General features: G+C 64.5%; 1 protein-coding gene across 1 annotated transcript in view; it reads left to right on the plus strand.

Moving 5' to 3' along the window:
* Positions 1-477: 477 nt before the first annotated feature.
* ZDHHC8 (zDHHC palmitoyltransferase 8) overlaps positions 478-10,759 on the plus strand; it is a 12,566-nt gene continuing 2,284 nt past the window's right edge. The window contains exons 1-10 of the mRNA XM_007460051.1: positions 478-581; positions 6,835-6,956; positions 7,124-7,281; positions 7,359-7,531; positions 7,715-7,817; positions 8,238-8,329; positions 8,491-8,632; positions 8,825-8,945; positions 9,019-9,128; positions 10,441-10,756. Of these exons, the coding sequence (XP_007460113.1) occupies positions 478-581; positions 6,835-6,956; positions 7,124-7,281; positions 7,359-7,531; positions 7,715-7,817; positions 8,238-8,329; positions 8,491-8,632; positions 8,825-8,945; positions 9,019-9,128; positions 10,441-10,756 (1,441 nt within the window). The remainder of the gene's footprint in view (positions 582-6,834; positions 6,957-7,123; positions 7,282-7,358; positions 7,532-7,714; positions 7,818-8,237; positions 8,330-8,490; positions 8,633-8,824; positions 8,946-9,018; positions 9,129-10,440; positions 10,757-10,759) is intronic.

Consider the following 10,759-nt stretch of genomic DNA (forward strand, 5'->3'; position numbering starts at 1 on the left):
AAGATCTGTGCAAACAGGGACCCGGAAGGGACCTACATGCTCCAGCGCCGCGGCCTGTGGGCTGGGGACAGGAGGTCTGGCGGTCGCCGTGTGTATCCCGGTGGGCAAGACCTCAGGTGTGCGGCGGCCGCAGGGCCTCAGAGGGTCACGGGCTCCCAGCCTGGAGTTGGAGGAGAGGCCCCGCTGCGGGCGGGTCCGCCGCCGGCTCTGCCCCGAGCTCAGAGGGAGGAGGAGGAGGAGGGAGGTGGCAGCCTGGGCAGGTGGGAGGGGCCAGCTGTTGCGAGGGGGCCCCGCCCGGCCCCACGGCTCCTCACCGCTGGTCCACCTTAAGGGGCGCGCTGACATCAGCACGCTGTCTCCGCCGCCGCCCGGGAGGTGGGATTTCCTCTGCTGCCACCGCTGGGGCCTGGGTCCTGCCCGTCCAGCCGGCCCCGCCCGCCCGGCCCCGGGGAGGGATGCGGCGGCGCGGTGCCCAGGATGCCCCGCAGCCCCGGGACGCGCCTCAAACCCGCCAAGTACATCCCGGTGGCCACGGCGGCTGCACTGCTGGTCGGCTCCAGCACCCTGTTCTTCGTGTTCACGTGAGTCGGCCGCGGCGCTGGGGCCAGAAGGGGCAGGGCTGCGCACAGCAGTGGACGCGGCCTGGCGGGACCAGGGCCGGGGTTGGGCTGGCTGGCTGGGCTAGGTGGGGGCACCAGGGCCGTGGGCAATGTGAGACCCCACTCTGGGCCAAGGCTGATGCCACGAGCGTGCCCTTCCTGGGGTGTCAGGGACAGGTGAGACCTGGGTGTGAGGACACTGGTGTCCGATGGCCACCCTGTGAGCATACCAGGCAGGCCCTGGGTGCGAGGCGCCGGCCCGGGCAGGGGAGTGCATGCGGGGGCTGCCCAGGGTGTGGCTGCAGCCCTGCCCTCCCCACGAGGGGAGGGGGGCCGCCCAGAGCCACCAGCCCTCCTTGCGAGGAGCCAAGGACGACTCTCGAGTGCCTTCCCAGCCGTCCGGCCCCAGGCCAGAGCCAAGTTCCCGCGTAGGTGTGGCTTGGCCCCGCTGCCACGTGCCTGCCCCATGGCCACCGCCGACGCTGGCCTGGCAGTGCCCTCTGCCTTCTCTTGACCTCCTTCTCAGGAAGGTCCAGTGGTCACAGCTGGAGGGCCCAGGTCAGGCCACACCCAGGGACACTGGCCTCGGTGGGCGCTGGGACCCTTGAGGCAGAGGGCAGGTAGGTCCCGGGCCCGTGCAGACCAGGGCAGGCGCTGACCACAGTTCCCTCTGCATTGTTGTGCCACCCCCCTCCCCAGGGCTCCTCAGGCACAGGGAAGGGTTGGGGACCCCAGGCTTCAGCCATGCAGGTCTGCGACCACCTCCTGCCACAAGTCCCAGGATGGGACACAGCCAGGTCACCAGAGTAACAACCACTCTAGCCTTCCTGCGGACCTGAGGCTTGGGGTGGCTGCAGCCAGTGGGGCATCTGTTCCAAGGCGGGGGTGGGCAGAAGCCAGCCGGGTACACCTTTCACCTTAGCCGGGGCGAGGGCAGCAGCACAAGGATGGAAGGCTGCATTGAGCACCTTGGAGGTAGGCGAGCCCCGACCTGGAGGCTGGGCTGGGTGGGCACCACAGGCTGCCAACAGCATGTTTAAAAAAGGCCTGTGTGGACAGGCTTATTTCTGGCTTTGGCGAGCAGACTTGTTCTTGTCACTCAGATGCTGCTGGCTATGAGGCTGTGGGCAGCGGGCGCGGGCCGAGGTGGGATGCGTCCCGCTGAGGCTTCTGGAGGGTGGGGCCTGGGCAGGGGTCTTGTGGGAGTCTGGGCCCTGCTTCCCTGCAGCCTGGCCTCCACGTGCTGGTTCTGGTTTCTCACTCCCCAAATGCAATTCAGCATTTGTCCTGACTTTAAAAGGAATATGTGTTCTCTGATGAGAACTTGTGAAACGCTGAGAAAAAGTTCAACAAGCAACTGAGATCAACCCCACCCCAGGGAGCTCACCCACCTCCTCTCCCCTTAGGTGCACACAGGCCCACTGAAGGGTGCTTGTCCTGAGCCTTCCCTTGATTTCAGAGGGTCCTTACTGTCCTGTGAACTCGACCTGCCCCAGGGGCTGGGCATGGAGGCTGCCTACCCTCCCTCTGCTCTCACTGCTGGGGTTCTGGGTTCTGGGTTCAGTTATCCAGCGCTGAGAGGTTCGGGGTTGCCTCAGGGCAGCACAGGTGTGCCCTGCATCCTGCCCTGAGTGACTCACTCTGCCTGAGAGACCATGCGGAAGATGGAGGTGCAGGGGTGCTAGCCGGCATCTAGGTGCAGCAATCATCTTGCCAAGGGACTCTCATTCGCCCCCTGGAACAGGGATCCCTGCACCACTACGGCCACATTCCTTGGCTGAATGGCCATTGAGGACCCTGGCTTGCGCCCAGCCCAGTTCTGCTGGCGTTGTAGTTCCTGAGGGGGTCTGCTGGGTAGCCCAGGCCCAATGACACCACCCACAGTGGGCTGATTCCGGGTAAGCAGGGGGCCAAGCAGTCCCCTTCTTGGGACAGGCCTCTCGTCACCCCGGTACCCACACCTCTGCCCAGTTTCTGATCCCAGGCCCACTGCAGACTCAGACACCTGCTCCTAGGCCCTTCCTACCCTGCCCTCGGGGCCCCACAGGATTCTGTCTGCTCTGCTCCTTGGACTTCACTGGAAGCTGAGTGGTCCCCGGCCCCCGCTCTACACTGAGTAAATATGAGTTGCCCCTTTGAGACAGGACGTAGGCAGCAGCTCCGGGTGTCACTCAGGGTGGGGAGCCCAGGCCTAGAGGACCAAAGACCCCTCCCTTGGGCCAGCTCTCTGAGGGGCTTGGCCAGCAGGACATTCAGACATGTCACCAGGAAAGGCTGGGGTGTGGGGAGGATGCCCAGAGCTGGGGGTGTCCCCCCACGAGGATGGGTAGCATGCCTCAGGGTAGGTTCCTGGTGGCCCTCCTCCAGGAAGTGTTCCTGGGTTCTTGGTACAGTTATGTCCCCCTGGACCCCAGAAGGCTCAGCGTCAGGCCGGGTCAGGTGCTGGGAGGCGTCCGAGAGTGCCGAGGCCAGGTCTCTGCCCCTTCCCCTTCCTCCTCCTGGAGCCACCTTACAGAACGACAGGGACTCTGTGAACATCAGAGGGCCAGGGCTGCTTGGTGGGATACCCATGCCTGGGGCCCACACTGGGCTGTCTTGTCTCTGTCTGGGGCCAATGGGCTGACTTCTGGGATGTCGTGGCAGGTCCCCAGGATGGGCCTCAGCCCTCCCTATGCTTAGAGGCCCAGTCAGCCACAAGGACCAGCCTAGGACAGTGAGAGTTCCAGTCCAAGACCAAGCCAGCCTGCGGCGGGCCTAGGTGGATGGAGCCACTGGCAGGGACCATATGGGGAGGGGGACACTTGGTGTTAGCCCCCTGCCAGGACTTGCTGTGTGTACCCCTGGTCCCCTGAGCTTCAGTTTCCCCATCCGCTTGGGTGTCTGTAGGGTGGGTGCATGTGGCCAGAGGCCCTGCCTGGCTGGACCAGGGCAGAGTAGCCGCAGACCCTCTGGTTCTGGGTGTCCCGTGTGTGAGCTTCATTAGTCAGTGTTAATGAAGAACCTGATTTAAGAGAAAACGTCTGAGTTAAAATTTTCCATTCTGCATTTAGCCAAGGCAGCATGCTACGCTGCAGAACCCCATCCTGCTGGGCGGTGTCTCCCGCCGGCCCAGGTGGGGCCATGGTGGAGGCTCAGGAGGGGGACCGGCCCGGGGGAGGGGCCTGCAGTGTGTCTGCCACCAGTGGGCAGTGTACAACCCCTGCCCGGCAGGGCGAGCCTGGAGCACACCATTCCCTGGGAGGGGAGTGGGGTGTCATCCCTGAGGGCAGAGAGGTGCTCCTGGAGCCTGGCACAGACTCAGGCGGCCGGAGCGGTGCTGCCTGCCAGGCCTCGCCCACAGAGCTTGTGTGTCCTCACACATCCTCACACTTGCCCAGCCCACAGGGAGCTGAGAGGTGTCCAGAGAGGGCTGGGGTGTGTGGGTCAGTGGAGGAGGGGCAAGTCTGCATCTGTGTTTGTGTGTGAATGAGGGTACAAATGTGCCATTGTGAGCACGAGTGTGCATATCCATACACACGTCGGCACACACGTGCCTTTTGTGTTGATCACGTGCGTGTGTGTATGCATGCTTGTGCAGTATCCACACATGTACGCCTGGAGCATTGTGTGTGTCTGCATGTGTGCTACACATGTGTGCATGCATGGGTCCCTGCACGTTCATGTGGATGTGCGTGTGTTCTTTTGTCTTCTCCCCTACTTAGCCGTTCCTGGGCCCTGGCAGCATTGGCTAGTGAGCCAGTCCTTGTTGGGCATGACCCAGGCCTCAGCCCCTCTTATGGCACAGCCTTGGGGTAGAGGCCCCTGGGGCAAGGATGGGGGGACAGGATGCATGGCAGTGCCTGATCCTGGGTCTGAGTGAAGCCTGGGGGGCTGGAGGTGGTGAGTGGAGGGTGCAGTGGCTCAGGTCCCAGTCAGAGAACCCATGCCCTCCCAGACTTGCCCAGCACTGGTTAAAGCCCCACCCTGCCCTCCCCGGTATGTGCTGCCCACGCATGCAGTGGGTGGGTGGTGTCCACCCTGGGTAGAGGCCGTCTAGCACCTCACTGCAAGCGTTACTCCATCACCTTGCAGCTGCTGCTCTCCCCAGCCCCAGCCGTGTCACTCAGGGTCATCAAGGCCCAGGGAGGACAAAGCAGTGTGGGCCTCCGGGGCGGGGGTTCAGTCCCTGCCTTGGGTGACAAGCCCTCAGATACCCTTGATTGTAAAATGGGGATGACAGAAGCGCTGCCCCCTAGCCTGAAGGGTGGGATGCATGGTTCACTGAGCAGGCTGGTGGGCAGTGGGCTCTCAACATCTGCCGGTAAAACTTGGAGGGCGATGATGAAGGGCTGCGCTCGGCCCCTGTCCCATGTCCTCCCGCCTTCAGCGCCCGCCTGCCTGCTGCAATTCGTGTCTGCATGTCTGTCTGTTCTCGGACGGTTCCTTCCTCTCGAGAGCAGGCTGGCTCCCCAATGTGCGACAGTGCAGGTGCCTGAGAGCCACGTTTTCCTTTTGCACAGACTACATGGTCAGCCCTCCCAGAAGGCACGTGGGGAGCTGGCTCGCAGCGCCAGGGTGGGTCCGCGGTGCCCACCTCTCCCAGGTTCTGGCTATGCCTGGCTCTCTCTCACCTGTCTTCACCGGCATCTGGGCTCCTAGCCCCCTCCCACCCTGTTGGGCAGACCATGCCTCAGGGACCCACCATCATCCTGCCAAATGACATTGGATCGGAGGTCACAAACACATTGAGCGCTGCCTGCACTCCACGCTCCAGCGTTCAGGGATGGGGAGTATGGAAGGAATCTGCTCTGGGCCTCCTGGGCAGGGGTGGTGGAGGAAGGCCTCCTGGCAGAGGACCCCATGTCCTCAGACTGTGCATCACTTCCACGGCGGGTTCTGGAGAAGAGGTAGGGGCAACTCACGGCTCCCAGCCTGCCGAGTGTGCTGCCTGCCGTGGGAGCGGAATCTTTAAATAGCCTCTTGCTTTCCACTAAAAATAGAGAAGTTCCGCTACCATGGAGGTGGTTGCTGGGGTGGCAGTGCTGGCTCCTGGCCAAGGCAGGCGTGGGCACCAGTGTGGCCGGTGTGCCACACTGGGGGCGGGCAGGGCCACGGGCACGACTCACTCTGCAGGTGGCCACAATGCCCTGTCCACATGGTCAAGTCTGGTGTAGGGGATCCCCACCGGCCCCCCAGCTACACAGAGGGCCTGAGTGCGGGGAGGGAAGCAGACCCACTGGGTGCCCCCTGCTTATCACAGCAGTCATGGGAGAGATGGTGAGCCTGAAGCCAGAGGGGCTTTGTAGTAGCCTAGTGGGCAGAAACCCACCACAGGGTTGGGGCAGGGGGTCACAGGACATGTGCCTGAAGACTGGCGAGTCTTCAGTGAGGGAGCGCTTTGGTCAGGTCCTGCGAGGCCTGAGGAAGATGCTCTCTGTGCCAGAGTGTCCACCAGGGAGGCGTGTGAGACCTTTGCAGGGAGCCATCAGTCTGAGAAGGCTTCATGGAAGAGGGGGCAGCCTTGGAGCCAAGTGGCGAGGGGTGATGAGAGATGGCAGAGGGGTGGGGGGCGCCATGCTTTTAGAGTCTCCAAGTATTCTGCACTGCCCTATGGAGAGTAAGGTGACAAACTAAAAGGAAGAGGCAGCCTGGGTGGGGATGCACCCGGAGCCCAGGCCCTGAGACTGCACCCCTCAGGGAAGAGCAGGGAAGAACCCCCCATGCATTTACAGACTGAGGATTGGGGCTCCCCACACCACACCCCAGAATCTCCCTGGCAACAGGGCCCTGCCAAGCTGGGGACAGGTCTGGGTGAGGCCCAGGACTGGCCTGAGCTGCCCGGCAGGTCACTGGCCTCTACCCGTCAGAGCACATGGGCAGAGCCAGCTCCTTTCCCATCCTGGACTCCCACCTCCTGTCTGTGTCTCCCCATTGAGGGCAGGGGACCCGGAAAGATTCTCAGCTGGGGCAGGAGGATGTGGCTTGGCTCTGGCCCATGGGCCTCTCTGAGCCTCAGTCTGCTCAACTGGGGGTTGAGCTCCTAACAGGCGCTCAGGGGTGTCTGGGTCAGGGCTGGCACACACGGAGCCCCTGAGGGTTGAGTAGAGAAGCAGTGGGCCCGTGGCAACAGTGGTCTCCCTGACTGCCATGCTGAGCACTGCACGCGTGTGGCCAAGCCTAATTCCTCTGCCCTGCGTCCCCTCCCCACACACCTGCTACACCCCCAGACCACGCTCTGTACTGCTGTCCAACACAGGTGCCCATGGTTGACACGAGCTGTGTCCCCAGCCGTTCCTGTCTACAATGGCATCCTCTTCCTCTTTGTGCTGGCCAACTTCAGCATGGCCACCTTCATGGACCCTGGCGTCTTCCCCCGAGGTAGGGCCCTGTGCTGGGGCAGCTCATCTGGCTGACTTTCGCTAGAGTGTGAGTGGCTGACAAAGGAGAGCCTGGCTGGGGGCGGTGTGGGGGGTGGGTAGGAAGGGCTAGCTGGAGAGGGGCTCTCCTGCCAGGGAAGTCACTTTCGTGCTGCCCCCGGCCCACAGCGGATGAGGACGAGGATAAGGAGGATGACTTCCGGGCCCCGCTGTACAAGAACGTGGATGTGCGGGGCATCCAGGTCCGTATGAAATGGTGCGCCACCTGCCACTTCTACCGCCCGCCGCGCTGCTCCCACTGCAGCGTCTGCGACAACTGCGTGGAGGTGACCGCCTGCCCCGCCCCCAGCCCACGCCCTCCTCCCCTGCCCGCCGGGTGCCCTGACGCGCTGTTCCTGCCCAGGACTTCGACCACCACTGCCCCTGGGTCAACAACTGCATCGGGCGCCGCAACTACCGCTACTTCTTCCTGTTCCTGCTGTCGCTCAGTGCACACATGGTGGGTGTCGTGGCCTTCGGCCTGGTCTACGTGCTGAACCACGCCGAGGGGCTGGGCGCCGCGCACACCACCATCACGTATCCTTGGCCTGTGGGCCGGGGATGCCTCTCGCAGGGGAAGGCGAGCCTTGGCGGGCTGGGTCGGCAGCCCAGAAGTCCCCCGGGAGTGGGTTCCCTGAGTGGGCGGTGGGGAGGGGCGGGGAGTCTGTCCACAGGCGCCTGCTCCATCCTCACCCACGGCTGTTGGCCTTAACGGGCCAGCATGGCCGTCATGTGTGTGGCTGGCCTCTTCTTCATCCCTGTCATCGGCCTCACTGGCTTCCACGTGGTGCTGGTCACTCGGGGCCGCACCACCAATGAGCAGGTGCAGACCCTGGGTGGGGCCACGCAGTGATGGGGATGGGCATGGGAGGGTCCCCGATGGGCCGAGCGAGGAGCCAGGGCTGCACGGGGACTGGGGCGGGGCGGGGCGGGGCCCTCGGCTGATGTGCATCTGTGGTAGGGGAAGCTCTGGCCCTGGAGACCCCAGGTGGGGTTTGGCATGTGGGGCCTCACCTGCCCTGTCCCCCTCCTTGCCCCCATCTGTGGGCACTGCAGCCACCAGTGAATCAGAGCCCAGAAACTCCACAGCAGGGGCAGACCCTGGTGACCTGGGTTGGGGGCACCCCTGGGCTGACCCTGCCCAACTCCCCTCTGCAGAACCCCTGCTGCCCCTGCCTGTCCCCCTGCCCTCCTTGGCCAGACCCTGGCTGGCCAGGCTGGCTGAGGGGTCCCATGTCCACAGGTGACGGGGAAGTTCCGTGGGGGTGTGAACCCCTTCACCCGCGGCTGCTATGGGAACGTGGAGCACGTGCTGTGCAGCCCCCTGGCGCCCCGGTGAGGCCCGGCGGGTGTCCAGTGGGCCTCCTCGGGGTTTGGGGTGGGCAGCCGTGGGCCCTCAGCCTGATCCACTTCTGCTTTTGGCAGGTGGGGTCCTGCCCTTGGCATGCATTCAGGCCAGGTTGCCCTGGCCACTGACCCCCCTGCCCCTGGTGCAGGTATGTGGTGGAGCCGCCCCGGCTGCCGCTCGCCGCTCGCCTGAAGCCGCCCTTCCTTCGGCCGGAGCTCCTGGAGCGAGCCGCACCACTCAAGGTCAAGCTTAGTGACAACGGGCTGAAGGCTGGCCTGGGCCACAGCAAGGTGGGGCCCAGGGGTGGGGTAAGGGATGGGGTGAGGTGGGAAGTGGTCAGGTTGGAGGGGCCTAAGAGTAGAAGGGGGAAGGACTGAGTGGAATGGGGGAGGCATCTAGGTCCCAGGCCTCAGGATGGAGTCCCCAGTTAAGCCCTGCCCGTGGCCTGTACCCTACACACCACTGACCGCGCCCCCTCCCAGTCCAAGGGCAGCCTGGACCGGCTGGATGAGAAGCCGCTGGACCTGGGGCCGCCGCTGCCCCCCAAGGCGGAGGCTGGCACATTTGGCAGCGACCTGCAGACCCCACGCCCCGGCAGTGCTGGTGAGGCGAGGGCGGCCAAACGGAGGGAGGGGCACAGACTGATCCCAGTCTGACAGTGGTCCATCTTCCCCAGAGAGCGCCCTGTCGGCGCAGAGGACCAGCCCCCCGACACCCGCCATGTACAAGTTCCGGCCCGCCTTTCCCACGGGTACCAAGGCGCCCTTCTGTGGGCCGGGCGAGCAGGTGAGGAGGCCTGGCCCTGCCCAGAGGTCCCGAGGTCCCGCCCCGCAGGCTCCACCCAAGAGGCCCTGCCCCGGAAGCTCCAGAGCCCCGCCCCCAGACTTTGCCACACCCTGGAGGCCACTTCCCAAGGAATCCTACCTGAGGCCACGCCCCAGGCCTTACCCGTGAAAGACCCGCCTGGGTCACAGAGAGTGTGGGCATCCCAGCTGGGGCTGGTAGAGGGGAGCAGGGCCAGGTGTCCTGGGAGGGGCTGGCGCAGGCAGTCCTAGCCACCCGGCCCTTGGCCAGTGTTGCCTGCTGGCTCTAGGCGCTGCCCCCGGGGGCGCTGTGTGCCAGAATGCCTGGAATTCCACCATTAGTCACTCTGTAAGGTCCTCAGGGCCCTCGGGAAGGCTTCAGAGGAATTTGAGATTGTTTGAGGAAGCACATTTATTCTCTGCGTTCACGTGGAGCAGCGGACGGCCTGAGCAGACACCCAGACCCCTGAGGTTCCCAGGCTGCCTGCCTCCTTCGTGCCACCAGAGGGCAGGCCCATGGCTGAGCCAGCACACTTGGACCAGCCCCTCTCTCCCAGGGAACTCCCTCCAGGACTGATATCCTTCCAGACCCTGCCTCTGGGGCCTGCTGGTCAGGGCAGTGAGTCTGGGCCTCCCTGGCCAGTGTCTGGTGGCCCTTCTTGGAATGAGGGGGCTTAGGTGGGTTGCCTCCTTCCTGGGATTGTCCTGGATCCCATGGAGGGTCCGGCTGGTTGGCCAAGTGCCCTGAGGCCACATTTGTCCCCACCCATGCGCCTTCTGGGTTTTGAGGTTCTGCAGGCTCTTGTCCCAGTCCAAGTCTGTGTGCCTGGAATCATGGAGAATCAAAAAGGCCCCTCTCTGTCACTGTGGCTACCCCCTGGGCTGCTGGGCTCTGAGGGCACTGCCCTGCTGTCTGCTTTGCACTACCTGCCCAGACCCTCAGCCGTGGGGTGCCTGGGAGAGGCCCTGGGTCACTGTGTAGTTATTAAGTCTCTTTGAGGTCCTGATCCCAAGGCTGCCCCAAGGCCCCTTCCTCTCCCTGGGGAGTTGGGCTGGAGCAGATGCACAGCCTTCCCTGGAGAGATACTGGGGGCCCCTGCTCTGCTCCACCCTGTCCTCGCTTCCCTCCGTGGGGCGCAGGGGATAGAGAGCTTCTGGGAACAGCTCGTCAGTTGCACCTGCCGCCATCCCTGATGCCACCGGGATTGCAACTTCCTAGTGGGCACAGAGCACCTGGTGAGCGGGCAGGGCACGGTGGGTGGGCCAAGATGGATGTGCGCCATCTCCCCCTGCAGGTCACGGGCACTGACTCCCTGACGCTGGGGGAGGACAGCATCCACAGCCTGGACTTTGCATCCGAGCCCAGCCTGGACGTCCCTGACTACCCGCCCAGCGGCCTGCATGCGGCCTACCCGCCATCCCCACCACTCAGTGCTGCTGACACCTTCTCAGGCGCCTTGCGCTCCCTGAGCCTCAAAGCCGCCAGCCGGCGGGGCGGGGACCACGTGGCCCTGCAGCCCCTGCGCTCTGAGGGTGGGCCCCCCACGCCCCACCGTGGCCTCTTTGCCCCCCACGCACTGCCCAACCGCAACGGCAGCCTGTCCTACGACAGCC

The sequence above is a fragment of the Lipotes vexillifer genome, unplaced genomic scaffold (genome assembly GCF_000442215.2).
Source record: "Lipotes vexillifer unplaced genomic scaffold, Lipotes_vexillifer_v1.1 scaffold987, whole genome shotgun sequence".
Taxonomy (NCBI): Eukaryota; Metazoa; Chordata; class Mammalia; order Artiodactyla; family Lipotidae; genus Lipotes; species Lipotes vexillifer.